General features: G+C 40.1%; 1 protein-coding gene across 1 annotated transcript in view; it reads right to left on the bottom strand.

The window, feature by feature from the left end:
- Window positions 1-15,354: 15,354 nt before the first annotated feature.
- Window positions 15,355-22,459, bottom strand: part of ST6GAL2 (ST6 beta-galactosamide alpha-2,6-sialyltranferase 2) — a 48,793-nt gene continuing 41,688 nt past the window's right edge. The window contains exon 5 of the mRNA XM_006883833.1: window positions 15,355-15,623. Within this exon, the coding sequence (XP_006883895.1) occupies window positions 15,355-15,623 (269 nt within the window). The remainder of the gene's footprint in view (window positions 15,624-22,459) is intronic.

Raw genomic sequence — 22,459 nt, 5'->3', positions numbered from 1 at the left:
GAATCCAAGTTGCTCTTTGGAGGCAAAGATTTTGAAGCTCCATCTCATATACTTTGAGCATGTTGCCATGAGGGACCAGTCCTTGAGGAAGAATGTCATGCTGGGAAGGTGGGAGGACAGTTCAGGAGAGGAAGAACCCAGGTAAAATAGTAACTAGGTAATAGGAGTAGATATGTTGGAGAGATTAACTCAGTATAGGGCAGATTTCAAAAGTATTGTACAGAAGGTCGCCATGAGTCACAGCCGACTTAATAGCACATAACAACAACAACAAAAAAAACCACCCAGTTTTGAATGTAATCAATATAACAATATTTGGCACTTTCATTCATATTTCATACCTTATTTCTAAATTTTAGCAAATTAGCATTTGAATTGTCATGGATATTGTATTCAACATTAGATGTAGAAACGAATTGCAAAACCCGTATTACAATTTTGATACAACATTTTGTCTTTTTTTGGCAGGTGGGTAGTACTCCCCAAAAGAATGATCGATTTTATACTACATAGCTCTCAAATGAGATATGGTAGCTTTTACCTCATTGTGGAAAGGAGCTTCAAGGGAAAAAAAAAATGTTTAGTTCTAGGAAAATATGTTGCATAGCTTACCCGTACTTACTATGTCGTTTGGATGACAGACTTTGACAAAGTGATTGCTCAGTCAGTATCTTCAGCCAAGATCTATGAGTCAGCTTCTGTGGACTTCAAGGATTCAGTAGCATCAGCATTGACAGCTGTTTTTCTTTAGTTTGCTAAAAGCACAGCATGAGCTGCCATGGCCTCTGGATGTCTTCTTCCAGGTTCTCCTGAGCCCTTCTGATCTCTCCCAAACAGGTTCATTAGGTATATAGAAATGAGTGGTTAGAAAATACTCTTTCCAACTTCATCTTCAAGACAGCCTTGTTTTAAAAACAGCCACAGGGCATGCTGCTGTCTTAATTCTCTTCTGTTTTTCTACCTGTGCCCATCAGGAAGTGAGCAATGACAGGGGAAGATGTGTTTTCCAAAGTCATTGATTTTTTCCTCTACCTTGACTTTGGTGCTCAGTTTCTCAGCTGGTGCCTCATTTTTCAAGTTAAGTCCTGTTTGTTTCTCCAGCATGACACAATTTAGTTAGGACAGTGGCTGGGAGCAAAGCTTCCGGAATGTCAAACTGTCATGTCTGTATTTCTGTGTCAAACCAAAGGCATGCTTTTCACTGAACTGTGACAATTAGAGAAGCTTTAAATCCAATCTGACTTCTTACAACAAACTGAAAATTGTACTTGACAGACACATATAGTTAAGAAACACTGTAGTGCACTGGGGATTTAGAGAACTGGAAAAGCCTGCAATCTCTATTCATTTCTATAAATTACAAAGAACAATTTCTAAAAAAAATTCAATACATAACTATCTTCCAATGGTGGATCATTGTAGTATCTTTAAGTATGAGATACCATAGTTGTTGTTAGGTGTTGTCTGACAGGCTCCTACTCATAGTAACCTCTATAAAACAGAATGAAGCCTTTCTTGTCTTGTGTCATCCTCTCTATCTCTGTTGTGCTTAAGACCCTTGATTCAGTTGCTGTGTTATTCCAACTTACTGACAGTCTTCCGGTGCACAGGGAGTTGCACAAGTTGTGTTGTTAACACAGAGACAAATGATTGGAATCCACCAGCTGCTCTATGGGATGGGAAATCTACTTCCATGGGATTTACCATCTCAGAAAACCCAGTGGAGGGTCAGTTATGACTGGGTCCTACTCTATGGCAATGAGAATGAGAGCTACTTACCCAAGCATGGTATATAGTTTTTCAGATAGTTGACACTGCAGATAGCATTGGCCTAAGTATGTGAAATGAAGTCTCACCATGTTACTTCCAAGGAGCACTCTGACTTCACATATTCCTGGACAGATTTGTTCTTTGGAAAGTCCATGGTAGGGTTCTTTATAGCATAGAGCAGCTGCTTTCAAAACCTTAATGATTCTGAGAATAAACTTGACAGTACACAAAGATTTTTAGTCTGCCTCTATGGTTTGACATGGTTTGCTCCATCAAAAGCTATAACTCTGAGAGCTGGATAATGAATAAGGATGACAGAAGAATAATTGATACTTTTGAGTTTTATTGGAGAAGAATACTGCATACTCTATGGACTATCAAATAGCAAACAGATATGTCCTGGAGAAAGGACATCCAGAATTCTTCTTTGAGACAAGGATGGCAAAGCTTCTTCTCACATACTTTGGGCATGTTGTTAAGAGGGGTGTTCCTTGGAAAGAGATATCATGCTTGGAAGGGTGGAAGGTCAGCAAAAGATAGAAAGACGCTCAACAAGATAGATTGACAGAGTTATGGCAGCAATGGGTTTGACTATGCCAGAGATAATGAGAACGGCACAGGATAGGAGAGAGTTCAGGCCTGTTGTTCATAGAATCACTATGAGTTGTAATCAACTTGACCGCACCTAATAACAACAACAACAACTATCATGTATGGCATATAACATCATCACCAACAACTATCATGGACAGACTGTGTGGTCACCAGCTGATAACTTGACCTCTTTAATTTCAACTTTCTTAGAGCTAAAATGATACCTACCTTAGGCAACTTAGAAGATTACATGTGATTAAATGCACAACATCTAGCTTGCCTAAGTAAATTCTGAGAAAATGATATTTCAGGAGTGGCATCCACTCCTGAACAATATGCCTCTAAACTCTATGAACTTTGGAGAAACGATGATAGTTATAGAAAGGCTTCAGGTCTTTCATTCATAGTGTTGCTATGAGTCATGCTCACCTCGATGGCAATCAACAACAACATCAGAGCAACTGCTGGGAATACAGACTGAATAGGTGTAAAGAGGACAAGACTTGACTTACACTTTTCTTAATTTTAAATTGTAGTGTTCCTTGTTTTGTTTGGATAACAGCCTCTTGGTCTAGGTATAGGTTTTACAGGAGCATAATTAAATGTTTTGGTTTTCTATGGAGCTTATTGTCAAATATTACTTTCCTAGCCATTGAATTTGACTTTGCCATGTGAATGGGCAGGAATATGTGAATAGGGTGCATTAGACTATTCACAAGGGGATTGGCTAGTCTCATGAAACCACAAGAAGATTGGCTAGTCTTGCCATTAAATTGAGCAGACCTAGCAGCAGAAGGAAGATCTTCCCCACCAAGAAAAGATAATGCAAGAGAATGTTCTTCAGAGCTAGAGATTCTTACTCCAGACAGACTAGGAGGACCTATGGGAGCAGCAGCCATAACAGCCACAGCAGAGAACCTGAGACCGAACATGAGATGGGACTTTGAGGTTGCTATACTGCTGGAACCAGAACTAAGAGCCTTTGCCTAAGTTTGTTGGAAAATTAGGGTTCTGGGGCCATATTCATAGGACTGAGAACTTTGTAACCCTAGCCTAAAGCTTCAAGGCTTAAGGCTGAGATGCCTGTGTACACATCTGGGGCACCATCCTGACTGCCTACCACTACTTACTTGGATTATAACATTTTGACTTTGCCTATAGGTTCTGTGAGCTATCATATTGGATTTTGGACCCAGTAAGAGGAAGACTCGCAATGAGATGGATTGATTTAGTGACTGGGGTAGTGGGGTAGTAAGAGAAAATAAGACTGGCACAAGATAGATAGAGCAGGGATTAGGGTTGTTGTACAAAGGGTCACTATGAGTAACAGGTGACTCGACAGCACATAACAACAGCAACAAAGCAGTTAAGATTGATGTTAAAATGAGTAGAAGGAGTTACAGGAGTGTTGGGGATGTGTCTGACCTCATGAAATTGGTTTTGTATTGTTGATGCTGTTACCAGGGACATTTCCCTTTTGTGAAATTGGTAAAGGTCAGATATGGCCTTCTCCATGTGGTCCTTCCTCTTTTAACAGAACTTTATTCTCCTCAATGTTAGCCTTAATTTGTTATGATCCACACAGTCAAATGCTTTTGCATAGCAAGTAAACACAAATAGACATTCTTCTGGTATTTTTTCTGTCAGCCAGGATCCATCAGTCATGAGCAATAACGTCCCTGGTGCCACAGCCGTGAACTTTTAAATTCAGCTTGAACTTCTTCTGGCAGTTCTGTCAATGATTGTTCTTGTTATATTTGGATGATCTTCAGCAAGATTTTGCTTGTATGTTAAGTTAATGATATCATTTGATTGGACAATTAAAACAGACATTCGGGGGGGGGGAAGAAGAACGAACTGGGGAGGAAGGTAGAGAAAACAGTGCAACAATGAATGAATGAAAACCCAAAATCTCTGTAAATTTTCACTAAAACTAATAAAATTTAATAATTAAAAAAATAATTATCCCAGAGACGCATGGTTTGAATCCACCAGATGCTCTGCCGGGAAAGGAGGGACAAGCTCCTCCTGTACCAGTCAGATCTGATCTGACGGTACACGCACACACATACACAAAATTAAAAAAAAAAAAATTAGTGGTTGGGGGGAGGGCTGGGCAGGGAGAAAAGTGCAACAATGAATGAATGGAAATCCAAAATATCTGTAAATGTTCATTAAAACTATTAAAATAAAATCTTAAAAAAATGATATTGTTTGATAATTTCTACATTCTGTTTGATCACCTTTCCTGGGGATGGGAACAAATATCAAGCTCTTCCAGTCAGTAGGCCAGACAGCTGTCCTCCAAATTTTCTAGCATAAACTGGTGAGCATGTCTAGGGTTCCTTCTGTTAGCTGAAACTTCAACTGATATCCCATTTTTACCTGCTACCTTATTTTTTGCCAATGCCTTTACTGTAAGCTCTAACTTCTTCCTTCATTACCATTGGCTCTTGATCAGATAGGACTTCCTGAAATATTTTCATGTTGACCAATTCTGTTTGGTACAGTGGCTCTGTGTATTCTTTTCTTTTACATTTCCTAGATCATTCATGATTATCTTCATAACATCTCTCAGTAGGACAACTAAACTGCTCCTTGGAGGATGACAAAACTCCACTTCATATACTTTGGGCATGTTCCTTGGAAAGGCTATTCTTTGGAAAAGTATATCATGTTGGAACAGTAGAGGGTCGACAAAAGAAAGGAATCCATCAAGATGCATCAACACTGATTGTAGCAATGGACTCAAGTATGTCAGAAATGATGGGGATGGCATAGGCTGACACAGCGTTCAGGTTCTGTTGCTCACCTGTTCTGTAGGTTTCAGGTTAGGTGCTATGAGTTGTACTAGACTCACCAGCACCTAACAACAACAAGCAGGGCAAACTCTTTGGGTAAAGAACCAGATAATAAATACTTCAGGATTCTCAAACAGACAATAAAGTTTGCCTCTGCAGCATGAAAGTAGCCACAGGCAATACACAAATCCCTTGGTACGGGTGTGTTCCAATAAAACTTTAGTTACAAAAATAAACTCTGGTTTGTCAACCCTTGCTACAGGCAATGAGGAACCATTCATGTTTTCAGCATGGGTGATGGTTCCCCACTCCGGGATTTTCCACATAAGGTGCTTTTAAAATAGCACAGCCCTTCAGTGCATGAGATTTTCAAACACAGCATACTATAATTACATTTTTGAATAATGACTTTGATATACAAAGGTTGTTGAAGACCTCTGGTGCAAGTTTTACTTATTCCTTCTCCACCATCTTTTTACTTTGTCCTCTTTTTTCTCTTTGCATTTTAGGTGCCTTTAAGCTGTCACTCAGGGTGACATATGCACAGCATTACCAAACCCTACCTGATCCTGTGCCATCTTCACAATCTTTGCTTAAGCCCATTATCGTAGTCACTATGTCAGTCCGTCTTGAGATCTGTCCTCCCCTTTACTGGCCCTTCACTTTCACAAGGCTGACACAGAAGAATTCATGAAACAACTTATGATCAAGAGCCTATGGTAATGAAGGAGGAAGTTCAAGCTGATCGGAAGGAATTGGGGAAATTAAAAAAGGTCCCCGGAATTGACAGCGTATCAGTTGACATATTTCAACAAACAAGTGCTGCCCTGGATGTGCTCATCAGGTGGTGGCAACAAATCTGGAGGACAACCACTTGGCCAACTGACTGGAAAAGATCCTTACTTATTCATTCAAAAAAAAGGTGACAAAACAGAGTGTGGAAATTATCAAACAATATCATTAATATCACATGTGAGCAAGACACTGCTGAAGTGACTGGAACAGAATGTCAACAGAGAACTGCCAGTTGTAAAGGCTGGATTTAGAAGACGCCATGGTACTAGGGATATTATAGACAATGTTAGATGGATCTTGGCTGAAAGCAGAGGGTACCAGAGGAATTTCTGTCTGTGTTTCATTGACTATGCAAAGGCATTTGACTGTGTGGATCACAACAAACTGTGGCTGTGAATAGAATGGGAATCCCAGAACACTTGATTGTGCTTACGTGAAACCTATACTTGGAGCAGGAAGCAGTCGTCAGAACAGAGCAAGGAAACACTGCATGGTTCAAAATCACGAAAGATGTATGCCAGGGACGCATTCTATGTCCATACCTTTCCAATCTATATGTGGAACAGATCATGTAGGAGAGGCTGGGCTCTGTGAGGAGGAAGGTGACATCAGGATTGGAGGAAGACTCATCAACAACCTGAGTTATGCAGCTGACACAGCTTTGCTTGCTGAAACTGAGGAGGACCTGAGGCATTTGCTGTAGAAGATCAAGGACTGTAGCCTTCAATACGGACTGAAGCTTAACAATCAATAAACCAAATATTCTCACCACTGGGCCAATTGGCAATAATAGGATAGATGGTTAGGAGATTAAGATTGTTAACAGCTTCAGCTTGCTTGGCTCCACAATCAATACTCTTGGTACTAGCATCCAAGAAATTAAAAGACAAAATGCACTGGGGAAAAATATCTGCTGTCAAGAACCTCTCCAGAGTATTGAAGAGTTATGATGTCAGTCTAGAGACTAAGATGTGCCTGATCCAGGCCATGGTCTTTGCAATTACCTGCTGTGCATCAGAAAGCTAGACAATGGCTAATGATAGAAAAAGAATTAATGCCTTTGAGTTCTGGTGCTGCAGAAAAGTATTAAATATACCCTGGGCTGCTTAAAGAACAAACAAGTCCAACCTAGAGAGGGTGAGACCAGGCTGCTCCTTGGAGGCAAGGATTTTGAAGCTCCATCTGACCTACTTTTGCCAGGAGGAGTAAGTCCTTGAAAAAACATCATACTTGAAAGGGTAGAGGGTTCTCTCAGGAAAGGAAGACCCTGGATGAGACAGATTGGCTCAGTGACTAAGTTAATGGGGGTAGGAGTGGCAGAGACAATGAAATTGGCTCAAGATAAGAGCAGGGTTCAAAGCTGCTGTACGTAGGTTTGCTATGAGTTGCAAGTTGCAAATGTCTTGACAACACATAGTAGCAACAATAATTTTCTTCTGATAGTATCTTTGAACTTCTTTATCCCCTTATTCCTAGCAGTAGCATCCCAAACGAAAAGATGAGGAGTCTTATACTGAATGTGCCACCACACTCCTCACCCGGGGAGACTGAGCATCCCTGGCTGCTGTCTGAGTTGGAGCACCATCTTCTGAGCCTCACTCTGTTCTGAAAGTGTAGTCCTTAGAGAGTGGGGCTGGCAGTTCTGGAATCCACCAGTCATTCCGATAGAGGAAAATGAGTCATCTCCTTCCAAGTGTTTTGTTGTCGTTGTTGTTGCATGCTATTAAGTAGGAGCTGACTCAGAGCTGACCCTCTGGTGAGTTTTCAGAGGCTGTAAATCACACTGGAGGAGGCCTTTCATCTCTTTTCCTGCAGCACAGGTAGCTGATCCAAACAGTGAGCCTTTGCGTTGGCAGCATATCTTACCATCAGGACACCAGACCACCCTCCCAAGTGATTTATAGCCTTGCAAACCCAAAGGGGGGTTAATGAGTAGCTTCCAACTAGATGGCAATTGAAAAAAAAACAAAACTAAAAACACCAAAAACCTTCCTAGTCAGAGTATCTAGATCTCTTTCAGAGTTTTAATTCTATGAAGGAAAGTAGTCATCGTGTGGCAGAAGAAAAATGAAGATCACGGAAAGGTGATGGGAGTCTTCTCCAATTCAGCACAACTGTCAAAGGTGATTTATGTCCCCTGCAGCTGCGTACATCAGCGCTTACATAGGAAACGCTTAAGGCCTTCCTTCAAAGGACCCCTTCAGATTCTAACCACAAAGTACAAATGACAGAGATTTCTCTCCAGAAGTCCAATTAACTAATTTTCCTCTCATGTGGCAAGTAGAAAAATATCAAGGTTAATTCGACATTGTAGTGGGTTGTAGGTTGATTTGCATGTCTTTGGGCTTTCTTCTAATAGCTTGTTTATATTTTCTATAACTTAAAGCCCTGTCAGACAGGCGAAGAGTTCCCCTAGGCAGTCCAATTAATCAAAACGCTACACTACTAAAGTCAACACCAGACTGTTTTAGTCTAAACAACATTGCTCCATAGTAATATGGAGCAACGTTGCCCAGTGTCATATATCTCTTGACACTCTCACTCCTGGCATTAACTATATTGATTATTGATCTAAGAAAGATGAAATTGTTGACAATTTCAATCTTCTCTCCATGCTGCCACTTCTGCTCCTGCATGTGGCAATCAACATCTGGAAGAATAAAGGCACACACTTCCTTTTGTTCCAGGAGGCCTTTGCCAACTCTGCTCCACACCCGAGGTGTGCAGTCAACACAAAGGCTGTGGGTGTCCACCTATTCGAATCTGCCAGGCGCTCCTCAGAGAGTTGCAATCTGTTGCCTTCAAAACCTGATGGTTACCAGGAATCAGAAATGGCTCAATGACAATGAGTTTTGTGAGTGTAAAGGAGAAATTTACAAGTTTATTTGCATTTCCACCCAGATATATTCAATCAAGAATCCACCCTAACAAGCTCTTAATAAAATGTAGATTCTGATTCAGGTTATCTGAGGAGGAAATGCAAACAGCAGCTCATCAGGGGCTTGAACTGGAATGAGATGGTTTGAAGCTGTGATTGTGGCTTTTGCTTCAGTCTTCTAATTAGATTTCCTATGAGTCTTTCCAGGCCCCCCCCCCCGCCCCCCCTCCCCCGCCCAGGGGCGGCTCATTATTTTGCTACTTGTTCATTTGTATCTGTGACATGGACAAATTAAAAACAGAGACACTTCTAGACAAATGAAAACATGTTTTATTTACAAGAAAAAAGTCTGTACACTGTGTATACATTAAAAAGATACAAAACCAAAATAGAAAATATCCAAGTGTTAAAATGTGTACAAACACTTTAAAAATGTGACTCCTGGGAAACCTCAAGCTTTAATTAGTCTAGAGAGTGCACATTTCATTTTTAAAAATCATCATACAAAAAAATGTCCAAAGCTATTAAAAAAGTTCACTGGTTTCCACTGCAAGGATTTCATAACTACTTCTCTAGAGCAAGGCAAGATTTGTGACATCATAAATGTGACGTTTTACCATTACCAATAAAGTTAATTGGTTTGAAACCCACCTAATAAGATTCTTTTCCACAAAATCAACAAATGTTTCTTCCTGTAATCTTATAAAAGCCTTGAACTACAGATACATTTCTCTTCAAAGTTCTGAGTTAAATTAGGCCTCAGACAAGGCCACAATATTCAGATCATGGCTCCACATTATACGTGCCTTTTAGGTATCTCTCTACTTTTTTAACACATATAGGAAAAACATGAGTGTGTGTGAAAGGGTGAGGTGTGAAGACATTTTTTTCTTTGAGAAGGATATAGAATGTTTGCTTCCTTCTTTTAAAAATTCTGGTGTTTGTGTAATTAAAATAAAATTTATTATAAAGACTTCAGACATCCAGATTGATGAAAAAGACAATACAAAATCATGTCTATAGATGTATATATACAATTATAGAACTGTATCTACATGCACACTTTTTATTCTAAAAGAACTATATATCAATGCCTTTACTTTTTTTACATTTCATTACCCCAAGTTTATAGAGGAATACACTAGATTTCTGTTTCCTTACTAAAACACTTGATTTGTTTAGTAAAACAAGAATTAAACTTACACTTTAGTTGCTTAAATTGACCAAAAAGTACCTTCATATACCAATAGCATTAGTAATGCCCAAGTGACAGATGCATGCAGAAATTTCACAATGGAAATTATCCAGAGTATTAAAAAAAAATCAAGTTTGAACTCAGGCACATTGACCTAAGTAATTAATTTCTAAATGTAGCTGCCTCGATTAGTTGTATAACCACTGGGTAACAGTTCTAAACTATTAGAAAGTGGAAAGACAAATCAAAATAGACATGACAGGATGTAAGGAGAGACAGTTTGGCCTATATATTCAATCATTTGTCTTAACATCGTTTCTCCATTTCATCTATCTTTCCAATAAAAACAACAAACCCTTCAAATAAGTCAAAACCAAGTGCCATATAGTTGATTTCTACTCATGAAGAATTCCATGTGTCTCAGGGTTTTCAATGACTGATTTTTTTAAAAAAAAAATAGACCGGTCTTTCTTCCAAGGTACCTCTTGGTACACTTCAAATGCCAACCCTTTGGTTGAGAGATGATTCCTACTGTTTCATGGCTAAGCAGTAGTGGAACCTAGGAACTCTGACCACCCCTGAAATGCACACTGTGTACTGATTTATAAGAAGGGCTAAGGGGAGTTTAAAGATGTCATTTGCGCATATAAAATTCTTCTACCACATTCCATTACTCACTTGAGAGTGAGTAAACTTAATGCACCAAAACAGGGCCTAATTAATTTAGTGGTTATAAAAGGCTCCTGCCTGGCAGGGTCAGTCAATAGCAAAAGGTAGAATCGGTTTTATGAGAACAAACTGGTTCATAAACATACAATATAGTGACCTTATGGTAGCTTTAAATCGCTACTTTTATTCCTCAAATTTGGAAATGCTAATGTGTTTAAGCATCACTTTCATCCATCTGATATGGCTGTAATAACAGATGACTGCTAGAGTACAGGACTGATTAAGTGTCTGGCTGAGAGGGCACAAGACACTTGGGAACGGGGCACCTCTGGGGGGGGAGGGTTGTTTCTGACACAGGCACCTGGAGCTTTCAGCCAGACCAGAGAACTCAGTGATTCAAAGTGGTGTAAAAGCCTCCTTATTTGGTTGATTTAAATGCCTCTCTGATGCTTCTAATACACAATTTTTAAATGACCACCTCATGGCCTAGGACAAATATTCTTGGTAAAAGTAATTTATTAAAAATATAATTTACAATTTAGAAGGCCAGATGCAGAGCAGTAGCACTGCTATTTGATGTGACCATGAGAATGCTACACCTATTAAAAGTCACCTTGATGTCTGTGACAGACACAAAAAATGTAGAATCTAGTCACAAGTCAGTTACTCTTTTTTGATCACTACTTGCTTCTTTGTGATAATAAGTGAAGTCCTTTTGAAATATAAAGCAATGTGATAATTGTTAGGTCTCAGAGTGAAGAAAGGAGGACAATTAATGGCTTCCCGTTTCACTGGAGGGATTCTTTCAGCTTCCCTTCACAGGACAGGATGGGGTGTGTTAGAATGGACAGAACCTGTGAGAAATGCAATGGGACATTATTTATTTTAACTTCTCTTTATAAAGGCCCTGTTGGTATTGTAGATCAGTAAGTGCGGCATAAAGAGATTTCATAATGTCTGGAAAAATATTGCCACTTAGGACCAATTTTGTTAATACTAGAAACAATTCTGGTGTTAGCCTAACATTTTTGAGAGACTAAACAATTTCAACTTCTAAATAGAAGAATTTCCAGTCAACAATATATTATTTTGTGTACAACAATTTCTGAATGTTTACTGGACTATGATTCCTAGGAGTTTTTAAGGCCATTATAAATTCTAAAATGTTATTGAATTTTCCTTTATGCACTTCTGTTTGCTCAGTGAAACTGGAGACAGAAAGTATTTTTGAAAATTACACACGTTACAACAAACAGCTATTAAATAGCTTTGAAGAATTTTCTGAAACTTCTGAATTTGAATATTTACATTGAGCTCAATAAATTATCTTCTAGGCAAGTCTCCATGTGGGGAGGGGCTGTCCTAGATAATAAGGATGCCCTTAAATAAAGCCCCTAGGAAGAACATATAAGGAACTTAAATAGATGAGAGCACTGAGGAACTTCTTAGAAGTTCTTAAATTATTAAAGACTCAGGAAGTTCCAAGGAGGCCTGTTCATGCCCAGCCAGAGCTAACTCATCAGAGCTCAGCTGCTATTGAATTTACAACATGCATCAACATGAGTACAAGTGGAAGCACTTTCAGGAAATCAGAAAGAAACATGCTTGGCAGTGTCCACCTGGACTTAATATAGAGAACAAAATTACTGCTCATTTTTCTAGTCAAGGAATGAAGTTCTCCAAATGGACTTTTACTGGGTATTAACCTAATCAGCACTTTTTAGTTACCTCTACTTTTCACCAAGGGGCCTCTGGTGGCCTGGTGGGTATGCTGCTAACCCAAAAGCAGGTGGTTCGAATCCAACAACTGTTTGTCAGGAGAGAGATGGGCAATGTCCTCCTGAGCTATTTACAGCCTCTGTACACCCACTGAAGGATCAGCTGCAAGCTGAAACTTTGACAGCAATGATTTTAAGCTGAGTTTTAACTTTTCGCTATTAAAATAAACCATAAGACATCTGTTATGCAAAAGGCTTTCTACTGAGCAGACTAGTCAAACATGAGCTGCCAGTTTCTGTAAAATGTGCTTGTTTAATGAAGTAGTCTTGATAACATGGGGGAGGGGGGAAACAAAACAAAAAGCTTCTTAACTAACCTCTCCTAACAGTCACACACTTGCAAAAAGAATATAATTAAGCTGCTATTTGTTGTCAACGCCAAGAAGTCTTAAACGTACCACTCAGATATCATTTCATTATATATGGAAATAGCATGCTTAATTAAGGAACTTTAAAATGTCAGCTTTTCATTATGCTCACTGTTGTGTTGTTGTTAAGTGCCATCGACTTGTAGGCGACTCACAGTGACCCTATGAACGAAAAACCCAGAACACTTGATAACTTTCATCCTTTCTCCAGATTCATAGGGTTTGCTCATAACAAAAGGGGGAAAAAGTGGTTTTTCAATATAGCAGTAGCAGAAGTTGTGATGTAGAAGGAAAAAACAAAACCAACTTTGAGTATATCTCAATAAGTTGGGATGTAAATTCCCTTCCAAGCTGCTTTTCCTCTGAAGTATAAGTTTTCCTTGTTGTTAAAGAGCAATATTTTCACACATTTTTATTTAATTATATGGCTTTGTCATGTTGCTGACATAAAACTTATCTAGGAAAAGAAGGGCTGGATTCTTCGATGTTTGTAGGAAGACTCAGTTACAATTTTATGCTATCTCTATGCCCAGTTGGGACTATTTTTATTTCCAGTCTGTCTATGATCTGGGTGTGCATCTCACACATCACAGGGCAATGGCTTTGCAGTCCTTCCTAAAACACTGAAAGGAACCTTTCTTCAAAGTGCTGGAAAACTTGTCAGGTGGCCTAATGGGTAGAGAGTTACACTAGTAACTCAAAGGTAGCATCTCTCTGATAGATCAAATCCATGAGGCTACTCAGGAGAAGGATGGATAATCAACTTCCATGCAATTTATTGTTGTTATGTGCTATCAAGCTGGCTATGATACACAGCAATCCTGTGAACAACAGACATGAACTCTGCCCTATCCTTTGTCCTTCTCACCACCTGTGATATACTTGATCCCATTTATAAAGTCACTGTATAGATTGATAGTATTGAGGGCCTTCTTCTCTTATGCTGACCTTTTACCGCTCCACACATGATATCCTTTTCCAAGAACTGGCCTCTTCTAACAACATTTCCAAAGCTTGTGAGCCGAGGCTTCACCACCCTTACCTCCAAGGAGTACCCCGGCTGCATTTTCTCCAACTTGTTTGCTCTTCTGTCAGCCCTTTGGGTAGTCAGTACTCTCCTGCAACACCACAACCCAAAGGCACGTATTCTTTTTCCTGTCATCTTTAGACACTGTACATCTTTCAGATTCATAGCAAGTAACTGAAAAGACCATGGCTTGGATTGGGTACACCTTAGTCTTTAAACTGTCATCGCTGTTCCTTAGTATTTTGTAGAGGTCCTTGACAGCAGACTGTCCCAATGTAACACACCTTTTGATTTGCTGACTACTGTTATCAGGGGTGTTATCATGGATCCAAGGAAGATGAAATCATTGACAATTCGAGTCTTTTTTCTGTCTGTCATGATGTTGCCTATTGGACCAATGGTTAGGATTTTGGTTTTCTTAATGTGGTTCGGATCCATCAGCTAAGGGCACTCTCCTCTCATGAGGTTTACTCCCGCTGAAAACCCACTGGAGCATCAGTTAGGAGTCAATCCAACTTGATGGTACATAACAACAGTAGCCACTGAAAATCCATTGGAATATCAGCTATGAAGAGTTCTGATTTGATGCCAACGAGAAAGTTTGAGTGTATGAGCTTCAAGGGCTGTGGCGTAGACTTGCAGGCGAGGTGATATAAGGCAGAAGAGCTGGAGCCATGCAATGGCCAGTACCACCCCACAGTCCTGGGACTTAAATACATTTATATTTAAATAACTGTATTTTCCAGTGATGTGCTTCTTGGTCTGTGTGACAGAAGACTCGTCATCACAGAACAAAATGCTGTAGGAAAACAAGGTCTCTCTCTGGACCTATCCAGAGGCTTGCTTTTTCTTGGGCTGGTGAAGAACTATGTTTTGTCAGATGATGTCAGAAGTGTGTCCTGATAAGCAAATAGAGAAATACTTGGCAGAAAAGTGAAGAGACAGGTCACGTAATGGCTGGGTAACAGGTGCTGCCCTTTGGATAGGTGAGGATTTTCACTGGGAAAACCACACCTCAGGTGTAAGTCAGACATTCAGCATCAAATCCAGGATATTTAATGATGATGTGGATGCCACAGATACCTGGACCTCAACTTAGATGTTTTGAGGTATGAACTATTTCATCATTTAAGGTATATCCTTAAACTAGAAACAAGTCTGATAACTGCTTTCCTAGCTGGAGAGAAGCCTGACAATTTCTGGAGGTGTCATTCCCATGGCTATTCATTTGTTTTCATTCTAGTTACTGTTGGGTGGATTTGTTTTCATCTTTGAGCTCTTAGTTATTATTCCATTTCTCTAGTCAAAGCAGTAATAAATACTCAATGGCTCAATAAGACAAGAATTCTTGTGGCCACCACTAAGTTAACAGTTTAAAGACTCAAGCCTACATTGTTTAAAACCTATCTTCAAGTATTCTTTTGTAAAACAGAGCACATCAGTAGTACTTATTGCACATAGATTCCCCACAGTCTCTCGTTAAGCGTGCGGCACGGGATTGGGTGCAGGACAGCTTACAGCCCAGAGCCCAGGCAGGGTCACCTTCCCCTTCCGATGCAGATCCTCCTGGACCCCCGTGTTCATGCGCTGCACCAGGAGCTTCTCATAGAGCAGTGGGTGGTACGCCCCAAGCGTGCAGGCTGCGTCATAGTACAGCTCGTGGTAGTGACAAAGTTCTGTCTGCCGGACAGAGGGGATGTATTCGTACACGTGCACTTCTCTGCACATGGACATCATGATGAGGATTCCTGAAATGAAAAGACAATTCAGTTGCTTTTTATTTGTGATGAGGAACGATGACAGCATGGGGCCTTTGTTCTGTCTTCACTTCCTTGTGATCTTTACACTTGTAATGCTTTAACTTCCACTCTGTGTGGGTGCGAAGTTCCCACACTTAATGGAGGCACACAGCATACTAGGATATGATACCATTCAGAAACACTTGTTAAATAGATTTTGTGGGTAGAGACCCAGGGATGAAAAGACAGCATCACTCACCTACATGAATCCAGGATATCACTGTCTGGTGAGTGATAGGTTTGTAACTGGAGTTACAATATAACATATTATATACATATGCCCAACCTGTTTGTAGCTATTTAATCACACTGACAGACAAGTACAGTCTGATTTTGTAATCAAAAGATTATGGGCCAGAGAAACAAATGTTATGAAAAACTGAATATAAATGATTTATTTTAATTACTATAAGGATTATAAAATAGCTGCTTGAAGAGTTGTAAAACTCAACTGTGTAATGGAACAACCGTATGCTTAGCTTAATGGAAAGAAATGGAGTTAAGAGGCACAAAGTTCAACATTCAAATATAACTTATTTTTCTCATTGGAACTATCACTTAAAGGTTTTAAAAATGTTTCCAATAGACAGCTATAAAATTTAATAATCATCAGGCTAAAGAGCCTGGTCCAGGCTAAAGAACTTTCTTCTGCCAGTCCTGCCACCACCATCATTAACTGTTGTTCTTAGATGCCTCGGGTCGACCATGACTCATAGCGACCGTATTAACAGTGGACCTGAACATCCCTGCTATACTCGAGACCACTGCTCTAGCCATCGTTGTCATTCCATCTTGTTGAGGCTTTTCTTTCTTTCACTGACCCTCCACTTTTCTAACCATGATGTCCTTTTCCAAGGACTGGCCTCTTCTAACCACATGCCCAAAGTAAGTGATGTGGAGTTTTAATATTCTTCCCTCTAAGGAGAATCCTGGCTGCACCTTCTCCAAGACATACTTGTTTGGTTTTTTTGTCAGTCCATGGATATTCAACACTTTTTTAAAATACTGTAACTCAAAGGTCTCAATTCTGTTACTATCTCCCTTAATCAATGTCCAGATTTCTGAAGACGATGAAGCAACTGAAAAGACCATGGATTAGAAACTGACATCACTAAGGCAGCTCTGGTGGTGGCCTAGTGGCAAGAAGCCACACTGCAATCACAAAGACACATGGTTCAAGGCCACGGCTGCTCTGCAGGAGAAGGACAGGCAATCTCCTCCCTTGCTATTGACTGTCACTGAAAACCTGCTGGAGGGTGCGCTATGGGTAGGTTCTGACTCCATAGTACACAACACAATACACTCCTCAATACAAAAGACTTCCCCAATGCCACATGTTTATTTTTTTGACTGCTATTGTCAAGGGTATTTATTGTGGATTCTAGCAAGACAAAATATATAATCACTTCAATCTTCTCTCCATCTATCATAATTTTGCTTCTTGGCATGGTAGTGAGAATTTTTATTTTCTTGATGTTGAGATGGAATCCATAGTGAATGCTGTAGTCTTTGACCTTATGAAATAAGCACCTCAGGTACTTCTCACTTTTGGCAAACAAAATTATGTCATTTGCTTAACATAGGCTGTAAAATCTTCCTCTGATTCTGATGTCACATTCCTTGTCATAAAGTCCAGCTTCTCAAATGAGTTTCTTTACATACAGATTGAAAAGGTATGGGAGGATACAGTCCCAAAGTACACCATTATGGATTTTAATCAACGCAGTGTTCCCCTTCTCTGTTCAGACAATGGCATCTTGGTCTAGGTAGGTAGATTATATATATAATCTATCTATCTATCTCACACATATCATATACATATCTCACACAAACACACACACACAGAGGAGGGGGAAGAGGAAGAAGAGAGGAGAGAGACAGAGAGAAAGAGAGTGAGAGTGTTGTATAGCACCCTTCTGTCAATGTGTTGTACTAAGGTAATCTAGGTTTGCTGTGAAGCTGAGCATTTTATCATTGTGGGTCAAATGCCATAATGGCTGCCCATAGATGACAGTGTTTGATGGAGTTCTCAGTTTAAGACAGGTTTGGAAGCAGGAGTGGCATCCACTTCCTATACCACATGCCTATGGAAACTCTATGAATCTGGAGAAATGACGATAGGCTTCAGGCTTTTTGTTCATAGGGTCGCTATGAGTCACACTAGATGTCAACCAACAATATATGTATCTTTACATCATACTTAGTTCCTACTATCACCAGTATCTGTCTATAGAAGGTAATCTCATTCCTCAATCAATAACATGCTGACAAAATGAAATTCCTGTCGAAGAGGAGTTGAAAGACAAAAGTAGCTTAATTTGACTTGGAGATCCATAAAGGATTCCTTGAAAAGGTATATTGCTGGTAGGTACCATCAAGTTGGAACGAACCCATAGCTGACCTTCCAGTGGGTTTTCAGAGGGAGTAAATCACATGGGGGGAGATTGCTTATCCTTCTCCTGTGGGCAGCTTCTTACCCACAGGCCCCCAGAGCATCCTAGAAAAGGTACGGCTTTGTTCTTAATGGAACTGCCTCATAGACAAGAGGAAAGGGAATAGAAAGGATGCTATCTCAGAAGAGAAAAATGGTTACAATTGCAAAGATGTAAATTTAAAGGCATGGCACAGAAGTATGGCTAAGAGTAAACCATATCATTTGATACTCTATGAAGTTTAGTTGTTTTTAAGAAGTCTGTCTAAATGATGTTATCATCTGTTATTTCCTATTTCCTACCAATTCTACCACAACTGATCTACTGAACCCACTATGACCACTCTTTTGGTTGTCTTCAAGTGACTGTGATACAGGTGAAGGTAATAAAGAGTGGCAAGGAGTCAGTGCATTCAGAAAGTACCCCGGAGAAGCTGTGCTCCCTGGGTTCTTAGCACAGTGGGGTGCCAGCATGGGAACCTCCAGCATGGATCATACAGGAAATTCTTTTCTATTTGACAGCTACTTCTTTCTGAAAATTTTTCTCCTCTTCATAAAATTACCTATTAAGAAGTTGATATGGTGACTGAAAAGGCCATTTATCCAATTCAACAACTCTTCTTGCTATCCAGATGGAATCAACTCATAGCCAATTCTGCAGTGGGTTTTTGGAGGCTTTAAGTAGCACAAAAGGAGATCATCTCTCTTCTTCCTCTAAATGCCTGGAGGGTTCAAACCACCAGATAAATTTCTTTTTATTTGGTTATTTTAAAGCGGAAAGAAGCAAGAAGCCTTTTGGTATGCATTGCTACCTCTAGAGATCTTTATAGGGATTAGGTTCTGTGAGGTTGGTGATGGTTTCCAGGGTGACTGTGACGCTGCTGACTGCTCTTCATCAGCAGGGCATGGCTTAGAGCTGGAAGGCTCTACAGAGAGACAGCCCAAAAGCAGTGCCAGCGACTTCATGGACACTGGTGGTGCAGAGAGCCCTACACAACAACTTCCCTGTACATGGCCATGAAGTGACTTCAAAAGTGTCTTTCACTAGTAGAGGAGCAGTAGCTAGAAACTGCAGGTCTCTACAAGTCCTCTAGAGACTGCTGCCCGAGAGTTTCCATGACAAACTAACACAATTCAGTAGCAAAACAGTTCAATTCATGGGTACCTTCATCAGTTATGTAGAAGTCGCCATTCTTCCACACTGTGGCTATTAAAGGGGATCACCGGCAAAATGTTACTGAGTGTCACTGAGCTGATTTTTGACTCATAGTGACCCTATGGGACAGAGTAGAGATTTGTCATTGGATTTCCTTGACTGGAATCGTCACTGGAGCAGATTTCCAGGTCTTTCTCCTCAGATCTGTTGGGTGGGTCTCAACTACCAGCCATTCATTTAGTAGTCAAGTGCTGGACTGTTTCATGACTCCATGCAAAAGGGCATCCAAGAATATTTAGAGAAACCTGTGAGTTATGTAGTTAAGTGGTCTCTTCCTCTAAAACAGTAGTTCTCAAAATTCAGCATAAAGGAGAATGACATGGGTAGCTAGTTAGAATACAGATTCAGAGGCCTGTCCCATTCTCAGATATTTTTTGTGTTGGAATACAGAAGCTGATGTCTAAAAACAAGCATTCTTAAATCAGCCATTGTTGGGGACTATTTAAGAACAAAAGATCACTCTATCACAGACCAATACTTTTGAAAAATACTAAAACAGTGGACTGTTAAAAAGTGGTCACATATTCCAATGTATTAGCAATGTTTTAAAATATTTTCAATGTCTATAGGTGGTGCACACAACAACAATGGTAGACTAAACTGTAATGACCTAGTGGTAAGGAGCTGTACTGCCAATCCAAAGGCATGTGGTTTGAATCCACCAGCTGCTCTGTGAGAGAAAGATGGGGAATCTCCTTCTGTGCAATCTGCTGGCTCAGAAAACCTGCTGGAGGGTAGGCTCTGAGTTAGTTACAATCAGACTGCATATAACAACAACATGGTAGGTTAAGACCTCTGTTGGAATAGTCCATAAGGAGTTGGACTGGTCCCCAAGGCCAAGCCTCTCAGGTGATTTGAATCTACCACTTTCTCCACAGGACAAAGATGGGCAATATCTTCCCATACAAATTACAGCCTTAGTTCAGCTATGAAGTGCATCATGAGTTGAAACTGTTTTAAGAACAGTGGGTTTGGTTTTGGTTTGACAGTGATCTTATGATAGACCAGGGAGCCCTTGTGGCTTAGAGACAAGCAGCTGTGCTGCCAATTCAAGGGCCTAGGGCTCTGATCCACCAGCTGCTCCACTGGAGAAAGATGGGCAGCCTCCTCCTGTGCAATTTACAGCTTTGGAAAACCTGCGGGGGGAAGGCTGTGACCTGTGAACTGACGGAGCCCAGCAGCAGGAACAGTGAGAGACCAGGACCAGGGGCTTTGGTGGCTCCGTCAGTATCAAGTTGTGCAGCAAAATGAAAGGTGTTGCTTCTTTTGAGTTTCAGAGCATCCACTTGCTTCCTGGGAGAAAGATGAGCATTCTCCCCTTGTACGTCTTACAGCCTCTGGTACCCACTTGAGGTTCAACTATGGTCAACTCTGACTTGATAGCAATGAACTTGTGTTTGAGTTATAGACCATTAGTAAACAGTCCTAAACCAATGCTAACCTGCTGATAAGCTTTGAGGAGTTCTAGCCTAACTCACACATTCTTTGGGAGAACTCTGCTCCAAGGACCTCCTAAGTTGTTTTATCTGAGATTGGAATTCTTCACATTAGGCAGCTTAAACTACAGTTGATTTGCTATTCACATCCATTTAAGATGAGCCCTGCAGAGATTTCCTAAGTGCTCTTGTCATTACACTGGCCTCAAAGAACTATTACACACTTAACTCTATTTTTTCCCTCAAAATAACTATCAGATAAAATTTTTCATATTGCTAGTCACTAAACTGTTCCTTTAAAACAAAGCATACTAGATATAATAAATTGAGGAGGGGAATAGCTTAAGATTAAGTGAAAAGTTAGGGTTTTGCTGTCATCAAATAGGTATATGTTAAATATTTTCTTATGTAATAGTTAATTTTAAAAGTAGTTTCTGGAACTTCAGGAAGAAAGGGATTTGACTGTTCAAAAGTAAGTTATGCATAATTCTTTGTGATTTTTGCCAATCCAGTGGAAATTTAGTAATAAGCTTACATAATGTTTTGCACTCTCAAAAGAATGCCTGGCTTCCTGTGACTAAAATTTAAGAGGAAAATATGTCATGTTTACATGGAAGCCAGCTGCAGTACAAACATCAGAATTCGGAGGAAAGCACCTTCAAGAGAAGACAAAAATTTAATTGCCAGATTTCTGGTAGGTCAGAAGGGGGAGAATTATTTAATATTTCAAATCAAACTCCAGTGTACGGTTTAACATCAGGAAGGTATGCATAAGGGTTGCATCCTTTCTCCATACCTATTCAATTTACATGCTGAGCAGATCATTTGAGAAGCTGGACTGTATGAAGAAGAATGTGGATTAGAGGAAAACTCATGAGCAACCTGTGTTATGAAGATGACATGCCCCTGCTTGCTGAAAGTGAAGAGAACTCAAAATCTTTGTTGCAGAAGGTCAGAGACTATAGTCTCCATATGGGCCACAACTCAACATCAAGAAAACAAAGATTCTCACCACTGTTACAACAGGGCAATATCATAATAATCTTACTTGGGTCCACAGTCAACACCCATGACAATAGCAATCAAGAAATCAAGACACGTTGCATTAGGAAAATCTGCTGCCAAAAGTGCTAAAGAGCAAAGGTGTCAGCTTAAAAACCAAGGTGCACCTGATCCAAGCCATAGTCTTTTTATGCATATGAAGGTTGGACAGTGAGTAAGAATGACAGAAGAAGAACTGATGCCTTTGAACTGTGGTTCTGGAAGAATGTACTGAACACCCAGTGGAGTTTTAAAAGAACAAACAAGGAAGATGTGGAACAAGAGGGCTGCCTGGAGGCAAGAATGGTGAAACTTCATCGTACATAATGTGAACATGTTTCAGGAGGGGCTAGTCCATGGATAAGGATTTATGCTGGAAAAAACTGAGGGTCAGAGAAAGAAAGACCTTCAACAAAAAGAACCAGCACAGTGACTACTACGATGGGCTTATATCATATCAGAGATTGTGACGACCGTTTAGGATAGGGCAAGCTTCAGATCTGTTCACAGAGTTCCTATGAGTTGGTCAACTCAGCGGCACCTCTCAAGATGAAATTACACTACTTGCCAAAAGATATATACCTTTTGTACCTCAGAGCACAAGCTTTGAGATCAGCTTCCAAAAGATCTCCATGATCTATTTTACCCTACAGAGTAGCTC

The sequence above is a fragment of the Elephantulus edwardii genome, unplaced genomic scaffold (genome assembly GCF_000299155.1).
Source record: "Elephantulus edwardii isolate Elephantulus edwardi_28Jun2011 unplaced genomic scaffold, EleEdw1.0 scaffold00030, whole genome shotgun sequence".
Taxonomy (NCBI): domain Eukaryota; kingdom Metazoa; phylum Chordata; class Mammalia; order Macroscelidea; family Macroscelididae; genus Elephantulus; species Elephantulus edwardii.
This window is presented reverse-complemented; position numbering and strand designations above follow the sequence as displayed.